This window comes from Amphiura filiformis, chromosome 4 (genome assembly GCF_039555335.1).
Source record: "Amphiura filiformis chromosome 4, Afil_fr2py, whole genome shotgun sequence".
Classification (NCBI taxonomy): Eukaryota; Metazoa; Echinodermata; class Ophiuroidea; order Amphilepidida; family Amphiuridae; genus Amphiura; species Amphiura filiformis.
Window position 1 is genome coordinate 45,143,602 of NC_092631.1, and position 17,549 is coordinate 45,161,150.

Consider the following 17,549-nt stretch of genomic DNA (forward strand, 5'->3'; position numbering starts at 1 on the left):
ATTAACAGTGGCGGCTGGTGGGTTAAAAATGCATAGGGGCTAATTGCGGTGCGTCAGCACCGCCATTCGCGCTTGCGCGAACAGGGGGGAGTCTGAGGGGGGGATGTGCCCCCCTCAGAATTTGGCGATTTTTGATTTCTGAAAAGCAAATGGTGCAATTTGGTGGGCACTTTTAAGTGAAATGTTGATTAAATTTTATACCGTAAAATTTAATAAAATGATACACTAGGTGGATTTTTTTTTACTTCTGAAAGGTAAATTATCTAATTTGGTCGGATCTGTCAAGAGGAATTCTGAGAAAATGTTATAAATTTATGAATTTCACAAAATTGTTAGTACAAAACTAAATCATGATTAAATTTGGCCTACTCACCTCAGCCACCTGAAGTATTCCACATCACAATTTTAGCAAACTGGTTCATGCATAGGCCTAGTTGCCTAACTGATGTACCAGTCACTATGTAGGCCTATATCCGTGTACATTAATTTTGTATACAGTTATTACAATCAACATGTGGTCCAAGAAGATTTCTAAGCCAGATATTTATCATGTTATAGGACAAAAGTCATCCATATTCTTAGCATCAGTATGGCTTCAAAACAACCCAACTATAGGCCTACCAACAGCACCAAAAGAATTGGGGATTCAGCAAAGATCAGATTACAAGGATTTTCCCATTTCTTGTGAATGACTCATCAGTGCATGGTTTAAAAATAGGGATGGTGATTTCTCAAAGTAGCCCCTGTGAGAGATTCCACATAATCGCTTGGCTGATCTGAGGTGGTTATACCAGCTACAGTGTCAACACATAGTTCTGCCCTTGTAAGTGTAGTATACTGTGTAGTGGAAGCATGCAGCAGAGACAAGCATATAGGGGATTTGTCATTTTAGCCCCATGTACAGGAAGCCAATGTGGACATGTGGTGCTGTCATTACACTATCAAGTGCACACTGAATTGCAATAGCAAATGTAAGGTGTTCCATATGGGGCATTTGGCATCGCTACAAATTGAATTTATTTGTGATAAGGTATTTTTTGGACAAGTTTCTGTGTATTTTCAGTGATTTTTTTGTGTATTTTGAGAAGTGAAAAATATAAAGCATGCTTTGGAAAAAGTGGTGGGGCTTAGCCCTTTCAGCCCTGTTTAGCAAACCGCCACTGGTTATTAACTATTTTTAACTGTTGCGATTTGGTAGTTCACAGCATCTTGCGAATGGTAGTAAGCTTTGGCAAAAACTGCATTACTCATTTCATAGCGAGCGTGTAAAAGAATTAAAATATCACAGATATACTTTTGTAGGTCATGTGGTTCTTGAGTTGTGTTGTAAAGAGGGCTGAAACAACAACACTTTTGTAAAACGTAGATAACTCATTAACAATTTTATATTAAACAAGTTTGTAAATTATATGATTTGTAGAATGAACTTTCGCAAAACATCAAGGTGTTATTTTTCAATGATATATTGATCTAGATAATAAAAATCGAATTTTTTGATTGCTTCGACCCTTAAGAACCGTCTATTTATTTTCTGTGTAGAGTAGACATTACATGAGCATTTTTTTTTCAAATGGTAGAGATTGATTATTAGCCCTACCACTCAATCACTACCACTCAAACTACTCATTTTTAAAGCAATAATGATCTGATTTGCATAAACCATAGATTCCTATTTAACTACATGTATTAGTTTTCATTAATCACATTGTCCCTTTTTAATTTCGAGTCAATCAAATGAGGTAAAACGAAGAAATTACTTTTTCATTCCAGTGCCTACAATGCATGTACAGGGTGTCCCAGAAATAAAACCGAGTGAATGAAATTGAATGTAAGTCGAGAAGAAAATATCAAAATCAAAATATTTAAAATGTAGCGCCTAGCCTATTTTATTGTACATCACGTACAAAACTTTTATTTGATTCGTTTGACTGGTTGCGAAGAAATTAACTATTACATAATGCGCGCATTTATGCAGTTCATTCCAAGTTTGATCACGGGCGCTTTTTTCTTACTCACTCACCGCTTCCTAAAGTTTGTGTATCTCATTAAATTCGTCGCTCCCAAGACATAGTGGCGTATCAGCCATTTTTGACAAATTGAGATATAAGATCAGTTTCATATTCTATGTATAAAGCTCTACATTCTGACAAACTTTCAAGACATGCATGTCATTAATCAATAAAGTATTATCACTAATTAGGCTTGGCGTATCTCACTCAATGGAATTATTGTGTACAACATTCCCCTTGTTTTGGACGACATAGTGGCGTATCAGCTGGACAGATTGTCCCGAGGAGGATGCTTCCATGTGACATACACCACTATTTTGGTATATCGCGACTGTGTGGCCAATATGGATATAAACTCAACTATTATTCGACATACTGGCGTATCACGTGTCGAATGTCAATTTTGAATGGAGAATAATTTTTCAACAAATTTGACATACTGGCGTATAAGTTGAATGACTACTTCCAATTAATTGGTGAATTACAACAATGTATTTTATACATTAAATGTAACTTAAATATTTATATTTACATATCCATTCAAGAAAAGGGGACATTTTAATCGAGGGAATGTATGACAAACGGTTTAAAGTTACAAAAACTTGATACGCCACTATGTCTTGTGGGCGACGAATTTAATCCACGTTATCTATTTTATAATCCGACGGCGTGCTGATGCACACTTTTACTGAAGATGAATAACAGTTTGTCCGAGAAAACTTTGATTTCCGCAATTGAAGCTTTCCAACAATGAATAATGTGTCTTGAGTCTGTGTGGGTAGAAAGGGGAGGGGGTCATAAAAACGTGAGATAAGAGGGGGTCGTAAAAAAATTAGCCCGCGATAGGGGGTTCATAAAAATTGACTCCGGTCACCGACATAATCATGACCCACCCCATTCCAAAGGAAATGACACCCCCTTATAGTACGATTACCATTAATCCAACGAGCCAAGTGATGGGCTTAATTCATTCGGCCATTACTGCCCAATTAGTTGATTAAAATCTATGTTAAATTGTATTGTTTTATAAACGTTCATCATTCTTTTGTCTACGTGCAACACGGGTGATGGAATGCAGTTTAAAATCCCCGCTAAGGCCCAAGGGCGGCGGAACCGGGGGGGGGGCCAGGGGGGCCAGTGGCCCCTCCACTTTTTTGACGGGGGGCCTGCCCCCCCCCACTTTTAACCCATAATGTGCTGTGTGTAACATGTCTGGGTGAACATAAATAATCAAATCTCTATTCTAGACCTTAACATGCTTAAAGAAAGTGAAAAAATATGCACAAAATGGCTTCAATTGGACCTTCATTTTGCAAAATTTTCCAACTCCCCTGTATTAGGACACCCAACACTAAAAGCAATAATTTATACAATTATAGTGAAAACTTATCCACGAATGGCTTCAATTTGGGCCTTCATTTAACCCATTTTCGGATTTTTCAAACTAAAATGGTACACAATAATAGTGCCAGAATGGTCCACCAAATGGCTTAAATTGGGCCTTCATTTTGCAAAAGTTTCTCACTACATAATCTATTGCTTGAAGCTTCTCTTATATTTTATATCAATTATCCATGCAAATTAGTATCGAACCTCCAGCCAATGTTCCTTGCCAGTGCTAGCCACAAAACAAGGTCACAACAGTAGCCACTCCCTCAATGGTTGTCATTTCAGTGATTGACAGAGAGTTTCAAAGTTGTTCTCTAAAACCGAGTTTTCTCAGCAATCAAATATCGCAGTGAGAGAAATATTGGTGCATTGGATGTAGCTTTACATTTTGTGTGTGTGTTTATACACATTTTTAGAATCTGTTTGAAAATCCTTAGTTTATATCCTGTTTACACACCATGTTCACACGATCAAAAACGCGTTCCATGTTTTTTTTTTCAAATGTGCGCCCCGTATAAAACCACGCCGAGTGATTGTTTTCTCCTTTTTTGTATTGTACTACAAATCGATCAAAGAAATAATGTTGCCATTTAACCAAATGCAGTACCGAAGCCCGTTTTGGAGGAACATTTTCGAAAATCTTGCACAACAAAAACTGTTTTGTTACATTATGGATATCTTGATTGTGGAACGTTAATTTTGATTTTCACTCCAAATTGAAGCTACTTTTGCAAAAACGAGGTTTTTCGCCATCGTTGCGTCCGACATTGTAGAGGCAATGCGCTTGTTTATCATAACAGTCTGTAATGCACTATTGCATAATTTATAGTCAGCAGTTTGAGATCAACAGTTATCATAAGCTCCTATCGACTCTGTAATAGTTTTGAGATGGGAAACTTTGGTACGGGTTCGAGTCCCTATGTGGTCCAATTCCAATATTTTCTACTTTTTTCTCACTTTTGTTTCTATTTTCTGTCTTCTTTCTTGTTCGTTTCTTTCTTTCTGACTGCAGTTTTGTTTTTCATTATATAATTCAGGAATTTGTAGGCCTGTAGTAGTCTAATATGTGAATATTTTTTTACAAATTAGATTTCTAAAATATTGGTTGTTGGTTTTGTTATTGTTGTTATAGTTGTTGTATATATTGCATAATCACAATTTTAAAAAATTAAAATTTAAAATTTTGCCCCCCCCCATCGGCCCCCGATCATGGTCGCCCCTCCATATCCTTGCAACATAAGATGACTCACGAACCACAGTTTCATACGTTCGTGGTCCTAGTGCATGTTGATTGATCACTAAGTATGTTTGAGTTTTTTGGACGTCGCCATTGGATTATCACATTCTAATTCTAAATTTGTTATGTGGTGTCAAAGGAAAATTGCCCTACTACCGTTGGGGTACGACAAAGTACCCCGCTGTATTAGTACTACACGTACGTTGTTTTTCAATTTAAAACTGCTAACCGTCTATTTTGAATGGGTCTGTTAGCCTTGTATTTTCGCCAGCCTCGAACGTCATGTGTCGCGTGTCCTATTACCGCCTGGCTGTTTCTATTATTAACTTACGCCCCTCTGGAATCAAATCTCTGAAAAATTCATTGTACATTGTATAACCTTGATATAATTTTTACTCAGGTGTTCGACGACCCTGTTCCATTTACAATACACCTCCCTGCATAACTCAGCAAACAAGACAATTTACAGAAAACGTTTTAATAACATTCAAAAAACATTTTTGAAAAATGTTATTTTTGTGTTGAAAAACTCTGTATATCTACCGATGCATATAATGTTTCCATTTGTTATTTCATGCTTAATATTGTACTAGGCGTAATTCTTCTTTCCCCTGTATATTGATATATTGAGAATATTTTATTTTATTAGATCTTATTTTGCCTAGGGAAATCCCATCAGCGCAAGCACTGTTTTCCAGGGGTCCCCAGGGGTCCCCAGGGGTCAAAACAAAATGCACTAAAATAACTTTATAACAGTACAGGTACAATAAAATTAAAATTAAAATATGACAAAAATATTTTACAATAACGTTTTAAAGACGTTTTCGTGGCCTTTACTTTATTTATATGTTAATAAAATGTTTTGAATAAACGTTTTAAGAATTTTTTGGTGCTTGCTTGCTATTCAATATAATCTTAAAGAACTTAGAAAGTGACATACTTTATAAGCCATGTTAAGGATATCGTGTATTTATTATGACAAAAAGTACTAATAAGCCATCTTTCTACATGTTCTAACGGTAATGATAATGTCAGCGTAGAAGGTAATGTGTATAATTATCATTAAGATAAAAGCGACCACAGTATAAATTAAATTAAATACGCCATTTGCCGTTTTAATGACATAACCGGTAATTTTGAGGTTTAAATCACCATTATGAAGTTGGAAGATCATTTAAACATACTAAAGTAAAAGTCAATAAATGCTGGTGTGGTTTTTTTTTCAAATAGGGACAGTTAACGTTTTAAGGCCAGAGTATAGTTAGCTGTTATGAATATTGGTCGAATCGCGGTATTTTTTTATGTCGAGAATATCTAGGCATTAACAGCTGAAATCTAGGAGATAACGCTGACGAGACTACGGCCAGGCACAAGTGACCCGGTGAACGAATTCACCGGGTCAAATTAAAATTATTATTAATATCTGACAGTAAAATCTAACATTTTATACCAGAACAATACTATTCTATTTCTAATGGAAATGTTATGATATGGTTGTAAAGTACAGGTAACTGGAGAGGGGAAGTGACGAGTTACCCAAATCACAGCGCCAGGTAATGACTGGGCCGCCGAGTGCGAATGCGTTTATTTTAGAAAGTTCATGTTTGAACTAAGTTCAATATTTCCAAAGAGCAGCCAGCGCACATAAACGTTGAAAAAAGGACAGTGCATCTGGCCGGACTCGAAGACACAGGGTCATCATCCCGATATCTTCGTGTTTTTACAGAGATCAAAAATAACGGGATTATATTCAAGGATTTCTAACCAGGTCGACATGTAGTCATTAATTAAATATCAATAGTAAATACACCACCATACATGTTACTCTTTTTTTCTTTTTTATTATAGCTAGGAATAAATACCAGAAATGATTTTTAAGTGGCGGTCACTCCAATCATCTCAAATGCAACTATGTGCGTTTTTGTATGTGCTCTTCATTGTCAATATTATATAGTTTTCAATACTATACAGACAGTGAGACACTTCTATAAATACAAGTTCATTGTCCAACGTGCAGCAATTGGATTTTGCCCATGGATTTTGAAAGACAACTCATAGCTGAATTTTAATTACATCGCTGAGCTCTAGTGATTGGTTTTTTTGCCAATGAGATAGAACTCGAACAAACTCGAACTACCTTATTGGTCAAATACCAATCGCTCACCGCGCGCGGAGTACAAAGTCAGCTTATTCCATGTCAACTCAGGGATGTGCCGCAGCACCTCTTCAATTTTTTCTTTTTTTGTGGTGGTAGATATTGATGAGACGATGTTTGAAATCCGAAAATTTGAGCTTCATACTCCATTTCGTTTTCCGTGGCATCAATTTGTAATTTAGAGGGTCAGCGTAAAAATGTGTCAATGCAACGCGAAAAGACGATGTTTGGAGGTCCATGAATGTATAAAGGGAACCATTTACAACTTTCAAAAGTATGTATCCTGGGGTACTTATTTGTGTAGCATTCAAATCTGGCATCAGAACTGTACATGTCACTTTAAAGATACATGCGAAATCAAAATGTACAACTCTATGGAGAATGCAAACCTTACTGATGTGGTGAAGCCATCGAGTCCCAAAGCCAATATCTCTCAGAAATGTTGTCCAAGGACATATCTTCAACATACCTGAAGTTGATGGTGGGGCAAAATGTCTGACATTGGTTTTCAGGGGGTCAAAATGTATAAAAAATGTACAATTGGGGTTTTGTATGGGTAATATCTCAGCTAAAAGTATTCTAATAGGCTCAATATTGGATAAGAGTAATGTCCTACCAAAGGGCTCTGACTAGCAAAAAAATGGACAATAAAATTATTTTTACTTTTGGAGTTTTGCCCCCCCCCCCCCCAAAGTTGGTCCCGGATGGACGAAGTTGCATTTTGAGGGCCCTATATCTTTTAAAGTAGAGGAGTTACAAGTTTTCTGATGCCAGATTTGAATGCTACACAAATAGGTACCCCAGAATACATACTTTTCAAAGTTGTAAATGGTTCGTTTTATACATTTATGGACCTCCAAACGTTGTCTTTCGCGTTGCGACACATTTTTACGCTGACCCCCTAAATTTCAAATTGATGCCACGGGAAAACGAAATGGAGTATGAAGCTCAAATTTTCGGAATTTTACTTTTCATCAATATCTACCACCACACAGAAAAAGAAAAAATTGAAGAGGTGCTGCGGTGCACATCCCTGGAGTTGACATGGAATGGGTCAGCGCTTGGCTGTGCATTGCATAGAGACACGTGCTTCGCTGCAGGGGCTTATTTCTATTGGTTCGTTTTATACTAACTGTACAAAGATAATTATTTACTTGGGCATATTTTATCAAAAACTGCTCTACTGAAAATATCTATAACCGTTTCAGACATAACGTGAACACTATTTGCCATCCGCGCGTGACTGATAGCCTGACTATCGTTCCTGTTAAGAAGCCCGGACCCCTCGAAAAGGAGGGCAAAACTGGGGATAGCAAGCCACGAGAGTAACCCTGGCCCGGCCAGTGTTTCCGTGTGCATATCAAGGCTCGGATGATTGCACAATAGCATAGCGTTGGATGTTTGCGATTGCAGCCGCTTTGTGCTGTATAGTTTTGTCGGGTCTAGAAGTGTTAGGTTCAAGACAACGCACAATTCAGCAGAATATTATACTGTGATTATAGAGAAAAGCCAATGTAAAGACCAAAGGTCCTTTAAACGTATTCAATATTTATTTGACCAACCTTACTACTAATCTACTTCTTACTAGAGAATAATATTATTTTTTCGTCTGCAAAGAAAATAAATTACAGCATACTTGATGTATTTATTATATCCTTTAGATAATATAAATAATAGGGGACTAGGGGTCCATTAATTTGGACCCTTTGGGCTAACAACAAAATATTTAAATGCTTAGGTGTGACCTATTACATAAAAACTTTAAGATCAGTCCTAGATAGCCATGTCCTAATTTTGAGAGCATAGTGTCATATGTTTTTGACAAGTCAAGGTATGTATCAAGGGTTTTTGATGATTATCTATCTACAGCAATTTTTTTTGGTGCGCAAATATCAACGTTTATGTACAGTCGTTATGAACACATTTTGCTATTAAATAACCAATGTTTTGGGGTTACTTTGTCTTTACTAAACATGAAGGAGGCAACGCTAAATTCAGCAAAATTGACGAATAAACATTTTTATCGGTGGACTGTTGGGGTGAACCAAACCTGTCTGGTTATCAAATTAATCAATGACAGTTGACAATGTTGTTATTTCCATGAAACAAGACAGAATTGTCGGTGCTTTATTTACATTGTCGGTGATTTGTACCAAGTAGGATATCCAGACGCTGCATTGGGCTTATTATTATATCGAATAAAGACGATTTAATTTGCTTCTTCGTATACATAATTTCGTTTGATGCAAGCTTCGACTAAATTGTATATCAACACTCCAAATTCCAACAATGTGATGAGAGAAAAGCCGATGTAAAGACCAATGGTACCTCCAACGTCACTAAATAAACTGGATGTCTGAAAATATATAGAGCAGATGAGATAAAAATATTTTATACATATTTACATTTATCTCTGAATGTGTGCAGAAAGTAGCTGGTGTATAGTAGGTGTACGGGGGTGTGCGGTACGTCTATATTGTGACGGTCAGTTGTGTACTCTCTTATGAATTAGGCTAACACTCATAAAAGGTGGACACACATGAACTGTGGACTGTGTGTGAGATCACATTCCGGTCTATAAACAGTTAAACATTAGGCCCTGGGCTAGTAGTAGTTGAGTGCGAATACATGTTTCGCGGCTGCTGTGAAAATTGTCAAATTCAAATACAATAGCAGCTTTCAATTGAGCAGTTTTTGGCTGCTTACCTCATAAGCTGGTACTTCTTTTGTCTGTGCATAATTAAGTTCCTCGAAATAAACTTCTAACCGCACCAAGTTTCTTCTGTAAAAACAAAAACAAAACCAACACATTCACCTTGCTTAATAAAGAGGGAAGTTCCTTTTTTGATGAACCATTTGTTTGCTTGTACTTGCTAATTTTGTCGTGAAAAATCTTGTCTTACACAAATACACAACTTCGTTGTCTTATTTAAAGAGGAAGCCCCGCCAGAGCAGTTCTTCTGGGGTGAAGCAAACCTTCAGGGAGTGAAATGTCCTTGATCATGTTAAGACAAAGTTGCCAAAGAAATTACTCTGGCGTGGCATAAGCAAAGGCATTAGCTAAGTCACTTGTCAACTGTCATTGATTAATTTGATAACCAGGCAGGTTTGGTTCACCCCAAAAGAACTGCGCTGACGGGGCTTCCTCTTTAAGGACATATGTAATATTTCATACTTGACAAGTATATTATATATATAATATATTAGGATAGACGTAGAAATATATGGTAATTAGGTTCACAGCTTGAATTTGGGCTTTAGGTTTATCTTATCAAGTAAATGTTTGTAATTGCATTCAACTATAATTATTATTTGCAAAAGAAAATCAAAGTTTATTTAGATAGCATCATAACTTACCTAACTTGCTCGATGTCATGGATGTTTTTAGTTTTATCATTAATAGAATGGATATTTCGCAACAAGTGTTTCTGATTATAGGAAAAAATAAATCAAAATGTCGTATTATAGGTACTTCATTATAGCGTGACTATAGCTAAATTCTTGTAGCACAAGTTTGAAATTCTTCTTTTTTGCGGGAATCATGATCATACATGTTATGAATTAAATTAGTAAGGTTTATTGTTAGTTGTATATTAGTTCATATAGATCATTATTAAAACATAAAATATGTGACGTAAAATCGTTAATACATGAATATTAATTTTATAACCTACTATCTAAGTAAACATTCATTTGTAATTTCTGTAAGACACTTTCTTCTGGATTTCAAACCATACAAGCGCTAGAATTAGTTTTAACAATAAAAAGCTCCCGGCCTTCGTCAATTAAACTATTCACTTCTAATGTTAGAATATCTTTCGAGTGAATAACCTTTTTAGTTTTGTTTCTGCTTACCACATAAACATCAGATGGCCATACCGATTGTGACGTTGTTTTTGTATAAAACCGGTCACTGAAAAAAAACATGGTTAAAATACGTCACTTTTTACTAAGTGATATTTATTGACGTTATCAAAATTACCTGAAAAGGTATAAATACCTTATCAAAATTATCATCGGAGTTATAAGCAGAAGGTCAAATGTCATACTTTGAACAAAGTGTTAAAAGCTTCTATTCTCACCAAAAAATCGGCTCAAATTGTTTATCGTGTAAAAACAATTAAGCAAGAATTCAGCAAGAATAGTTTGCAAGATATAGAATATTTTGTTATATGGGTACCATCGCAAAATACGTATAAGTCCTTCATAATGCTACCCACGGACACTGAATATGGGCAAACTATTCTTTATTTTAATTGTTTATAAAAGTGCAACCCACTCAACATTATTTTGGCCGAAAACAAGAAATTTCCAGATTCCTGTTGAACCATGAATGTGACCTGCGAAGATTATTTCCTTGTAGTTCCAAAACCGCACGTCATAGATCGGTAAAAGTTGGTGAGTTTTACAGCAACATTAGAGCATTATTTAGACCGTGCATTTTCAAATGCCGTCAAAGGACCAGTAACATATCTTTTTAAAAGGTGGTCTGGAGAAGCATTTCGGTAAAAACCTAACTTAATTAGGAAACGAAAATAATGTTAGCATGAATAGACTGATATACTTACGTGCATTGTTGCCTACATTCACAATTTAAAGCGTCTATTTGATGTAAAAATCGAATCATTTGTACACAGAGATCTATAAAAGTGATTAATAGATAAAAGCATTAATCGAAGTAGAGAAAGAAAACAAACTGAACACGAGTGTTCGAAGCATGTAAAACTAAAGGCATTTTTAACTAAATGTGGACACTGATGGCGCTATTTATCTTAAATCTTGTTTGCATATTTACAAGGTAGATTTTGTACACTGCCATTAGAACAATGGGGAACTCTCCAGTCCCACGGGGAAGTTGTATTTTTTGTCTCTTTTGACTGACAGTGTACCCCTAATGGGAACTGGTTTATTGTGTAGTCCTACTGAAGATGATTAAACAGTAGTCAATAACCACAACCATGCCAACATTTCGTATGACATACCACGACCAAATCCAAATTCCAAAAGAGGAGATCACCCGTCTTTCGCGCTTCGTAAATACATAGAGGTTAGATTTGATAGGTAAAGTTTTACATGAAATCATGTAAAACTCAAAGAAATTAATGATTTCATTTGTGACCATTGGAGGATTAAGTTGCTGAAGGCATCAGTGATGTAAGCCCCCTCCCCATAGAGAATAATAGTCCCCAGTACAACCGTTACTAAAAAAGATTATAATATTAAATCTCCTCGCCGTAGGACACAGTAACGAATCACACAATAGGATTATACTGACTGTAGGACTATTTTTTATCTACTCACCCTTGTAAGAATAAGAATAGAAAAAGCCTACAAATCCCCGAATCACCACTCATGACTAGAGAAGTCTATATTAATGTCATCAATATGTAAATGGCCAATAAAATAGGCTCAAAATGTGTGGTAAATGAGATGTTCAATGTTCGCCTTGTTTGAATATCCAAAAGGACATGTTGATATAGTGGATTGGTGACAAAAACTGATTGGGTTTGAGGTTAACAAATAAATATTCAATGTCTGAAAATAGTTAATTCAGTAACCAGATACCAGACTCCAGGGCTGAGGTTTCTCAGACAGATGAGTGTATTGTAATGTACTGTGACTGTTTACTCAGTGTTTAGCTTGTAGTTAGCTTCCAGAGCTTTTGAAAGTAATTAACTTAATTTGACACCATTAACGTAAACAAAAACAAAATTTTACGTTTTATTGGGGTGCGGACAACCATATTCTTGGCGTTACAAAAATTGGTTTCCCGAAATAATGTAGACCGTAAAAGTTTTTAGTCATACCATGCCTAATTTATAACAGATAATTACAAGTACTAAAGGCTGGAATATTTGCAGATGTGTACAGTACCTTGTGTGGTGTTGGTAATTTGACACCGTTCTCCGTCAATCTCAATCGTATCAGAACAGCGACATCTTTCTAATATTGTACGGTGTAAGCAGACACGCTCACAAACCTAAAGCAAATGAAGGTTTGAAAGAAGAGAATGATTTAGTTTTTTTATAATTTTATGGAGATGAGGAGGAAGGAGGAATTGACCTTTTCGGTAAATCCCATAAGCCTTTGAGAGTACACCTGAGATGTCGTCATTTGACATCACACCGAACATCATTACTGCGCATTGCAAGTCCGCGTGACGTCAAATGACGACAACACAGGTGTACTCGCAAAGGCTTATGGGATTTACCGAAAAGGTCAATTGTCAAAAAATATCTCAGTGTCATCTTACAAACAAATTACTTCTTGGTATATATCGCGTCTTTCATTAGTAATTTGAAATTTCGATCTTATTTACTGACCTTTGTCATGCGATATATAAAGTTTAAAAATCAGTCGCCCCGCCACACCCACCATCAATGGCGACTTATTATGTTCTTTAAATATATTTAAGTCTTTTATTATTATATTGTGTCTGTAGTGATTGAAAAAAAAAAGAACCTTACGAGTTTAGTATATGGTCCTCCAGAAGTAGATGTGATAGTGCCGTTTCTGATCACGTTAGATTTTTTCCCATCGCCAATACATTTGCTGTATCGACCTCCAAGACGTTTTATGGATTCCTATTGAGATAAAACAAATCAACACAATATGTAAAACTCTACATGTAAAACATGTCAAAGTCATATCCTAATGATGTGTCTTTATTCAAATGGATTGGAATTTATATTTTTTATTCAAGTTTACTAAACTAATTGTTTTATCCTGTCCATCACTAGTAAACCAGTAATTATAGTTTGATCAGCTCGTAATCGGCGGGCCTTATAACAACACGGATTAATATCAACTTATTTTATTTCGAGAATTGTCCTGTGACATCTCGCCAAATGTATCACAAATTATTAGTTCAAGCCCTATACTTTGTCTACATTATTTAACATGCCCAATATAGAACAGACAGGTCAACTATATCACTCTACACGTGGGTCTACTTTTCGGCGTAGTGGTAAAAGCCTAACAATTCCCGCCGATACCGAGCTGATCAAAGTATAAGCTATAAGCTATTAATGAAACGGTACGTATTACAATAAAAAAACGAGACGATAATCAAATCTTGTTCTACGGGCGGATAGACCTTTCAATTAGGGTCGGTTGATGTGAGTGTGTTACTAACGTTAGGGAAAATAAAACAAACTCAACGTACAAATCGTATTCCAACTGAAGCTACGACACCTGGTCTGATAGTGATGCCTTCATCATCCGTAAGAGGAGTAACATCTGGTGGATTAATGGTCACAACAACTCCTGCTTCCTGTCCAAATAAACTCATATATTCACTTTGCTCCAAAAATAAAGTCATTCGAAGACCTTCAAATAAAATGCAATGGTACAGTTGATGGTTAGCGTATGTTATTTATGAGCACTGTGGTTTCTCTATCTATCCCCTCTCATTCTCTTTCTCATTCCACCCCCACCCCGCTCTTCCCCCTCTCAGTGTAAGGTTTGTAAGTTAAAAACCTGGGCATATGATTGGACTCATTTGGTAGAGTCTGTCAGAGCAGATTCCCTGTCAACCTCTTAGGAGGTTACTCAATCCGTTATGGACCTATATTTATGATGGCCAACATTAACTTTACAACCACAAAGACTTGATACCAATTTGAAATGTTTGATTTATAATTTACGCCTTTATATCGGTGCATTTTTATTTATTATTTTTATTTATTTATTTTTATTTATAACATTCGGCCGAAGCCAGGCTAATCCCAATAGTGCTCAGAGGCTACTAAATTTAAGGGACGCCATCCGGATATGACGGGACAGGGATATGGGAAGAGGTCCGATTTTAGATGCAGGAGGAAAATCGGAGCACACGGAGAAAAACCTGCGAGGACGAGCATGGATCGGCAACCAAACTCACATGTGGCGCCGCGGGGAATATTTTGTTTATCTAACTCAGCAAGCCTTTCGTATCTCCTGCGTGTCCAGTCACCTTCTGCATATTTTGCTCATGCGTGCCAGTTTTTGTGTCCGCGAGCGCATCCGCGTTTCTTTGCTGTTGTGTCTCTTTAGTACCAAGCAAACACAAAACGTTTTCGACATCATTAATAGGTTAGAAAAGGTTGTCAGAAAACGTTTAAATGTCGGGTTATATAAAGGATATATAAAGGGATATATAAAGGGTATAAAAAACAAAAAACATTTTCAAAAACATTTCTTGATAACCTACTTCAAATATTCTAACATAATGTTATTCAAGTGTTGACAAAATACTAGTATTTGGCAAAAAATGTTTGCAAAAACTATTCTACATTTTACATTTCACGTTTCTTTCTAAACCAAAATATAACATGTTTAAAACGTTTTAATAACATTTTTGTGTTTGCTGGGTGATTTGTGCACGTAATATATTGTTTTGTTTTGTTTCGTTTAGTTTCAAGTGTCTGACATCACTCGTTAAAAAAACTTCGTGTTTTGTGTTAAACCCTTATGTGTTTTTTACAACCAACTTGTACTGTTCTCACTTACTGACAAAAAAATAAGGTACTAGTTATTTTCACCCCTGTATATCCTAAGGAAAGACAGGTATGTCATAATTGGAACAAGCAGAAAATAGCTGCGTCTTTTAGAAGAAAAAAACATTTTTAAAAACATTTGATAACCTACTGCAAATATTCTAACATAATGTTATTCAAGTGTTGACAAAATACTAGTATTTGGCAAAAAAAAAAGTTTCCACAAACTATTCTACATAAACTTTTCGACACATTTAAAAAATATTGTTGTAGTGTGTTTCCATACAAAACGTTTTAAAACGTTTCCATGACCTTTATATAACTCGACATTTCACGTTTCTTTCTAAACCAAAATATAACATGTTTAAAACGTTTTAATAACATTTTTGTGTTTGCTGGGTAATTTGTGCACGTAATATATTGTTTTGTTTTGTTTCGCTTAGTTTCAAGTGTCTGACATCACTCGTTAAAAAAACTTCGTGTTTTGTGTTAAACCCTTATGTGTTTTTTACAACCAACTTGTACTGTTCTCACTTACTGACAAAAAAATAAGGTACTAGTTATTTTCACCCCTGTATATCCTAAGGAAAGACAGGTATGTCATAATTGGAACAAGCAGACAATAGCTGCGTCTTTTAGAAGAAAAAAACATGTTTTAAAACATTTGATAACCTACTGCAAATATTCTAACATAATGTTATTCAAGTGTTGACAAAATACTAGTATTTGGCAAAAAAAAAAGTTTCCACAAACTATTCTACATAAACTTTTCGACACATTTAAAAAATATTGTTGTAGTGTGTTTCCATACAGAACGTTTTAAAACGTTTCCATGACCTTTATATAACTCGACATTTCACGTTTCTTTCTAAACCAAAATATAACATGTTTAAAACGTTTTAATAACATTTTTGTGTTTGCTGGGTGATTTGTGCACGTAATATATTGTTTTGTTTCGTTTCGTTTAGTTTCAAGTATCTGGCATCACTCGATAAAAAACTTCGTGTTTTGTGTTAAACCCTTATGTGTTTCATACAACCAACTTGTACTGTTCTCACTTACTGACAAAAAATCAAGGTACTAGTTATGTTCACCCCTGTATCTCCTAAGCAAAGACAGGTATATCATAATAGGAACAAGCAGTCAATAGCTGCGTCTTTTAGCTCGAATTTAAGACCTCATTCATTGAAATCGTTCAAGAAATAAAGACACGACCCTGGGACACGCCATCCAAAAACCCAAGGAAGATGCCAATTTATAAGTTGGAGTTTGCTCCATTGCAAGTCTTATTAGTTTGTACACAAAGCGTTCTCGAACAAGAGAACTAACGCCGTGCTTCCATTGATTAGCACATTAAATTTTTCATTGATTAGAACACAATATTGCAACTTTTGATTTCGTTTCTTCCTTAGGTTTTTGATCACCGTTTTTTTAATTCTCAACCAATTTCAACAAATAAGGTCTTGAATCATAGCTAAAAAGTACAGATATTGGCTGCTTGTTTTAATTTTGACACGCATTTTGTATTTTTTGTATCTATATCATTAACAAAAACACTACTTACCACTATTTTGTCCTGTTGTTGTTGAAAATTGTGTCATTGCATCAAGATCAGGATGAAAGTTGTATGTGTAACAGGTTCCGTAACTATTACTTTCAAATATCTCAAAGTCTGACCTAGGAAGCATTTCAATTGTGTAGTTATTAGTACCATTAGAGAATGAATTTGGAGAAAACCTTCTGATAATTACAAACACTCGCTGAGCAGCAAGACCTTCCCTCTAAGCTTTTAATCCGATAAGCTGATTATCTATTTGTATTCATGAATTCGAAGACATTCTTTGATGTATTACTGAGCTCAATCATCTGAAATTACTGGAGCGTGAGCCACCCAGGCTGGTAGCTTAGCATAGTATTTATTTACAGGTTTTCTCCAAATTCATTTCCTAATGACAACTTAAATGATTTTCAAGCAATGAACTAAGGAAACGGTAACGTTTTTCAATTTAATTGCAGTGTAATTAGGTGGTTTTCGATCTCTAGATTAATTTTACTCAATTAGTATAATCTTATATCGCAAATTAGATTGCTCTTCTTCTTCTTTACATTTAATGAACTGCAAGCTTACGTCAGGTTACATTTCGTGTTGTCATATGTGCATTCCAGGATAAAATCTTCAATTTGATGACCCAGGGTGTGTATCTCATCTCGGTCGACTTTAAGCACTTCACGTAAGTCACTGTAATCAGCTCTATCGCTGAAAGCTGCAAATCTATGCAAAC

At 35.6% G+C, this 17,549-nt stretch overlaps 1 protein-coding gene across 1 annotated transcript in view; it reads right to left on the reverse strand.

Moving 5' to 3' along the window:
• Window positions 1-7,851: 7,851 nt before the first annotated feature.
• LOC140150212 (uncharacterized) overlaps window positions 7,852-17,549 on the reverse strand; it is a 34,829-nt gene continuing 25,131 nt past the window's right edge. The window contains 10 exon segments of the mRNA XM_072172218.1: window positions 7,852-9,146; window positions 9,497-9,572; window positions 10,148-10,218; window positions 10,646-10,703; window positions 11,359-11,431; window positions 12,665-12,770; window positions 13,258-13,374; window positions 13,956-14,119; window positions 16,832-16,944; window positions 17,396-17,539. Of these exon segments, the coding sequence (XP_072028319.1) occupies window positions 9,000-9,146; window positions 9,497-9,572; window positions 10,148-10,218; window positions 10,646-10,703; window positions 11,359-11,431; window positions 12,665-12,770; window positions 13,258-13,374; window positions 13,956-14,119; window positions 16,832-16,944; window positions 17,396-17,539 (1,069 nt within the window). The 3' untranslated portion in view covers window positions 7,852-8,999.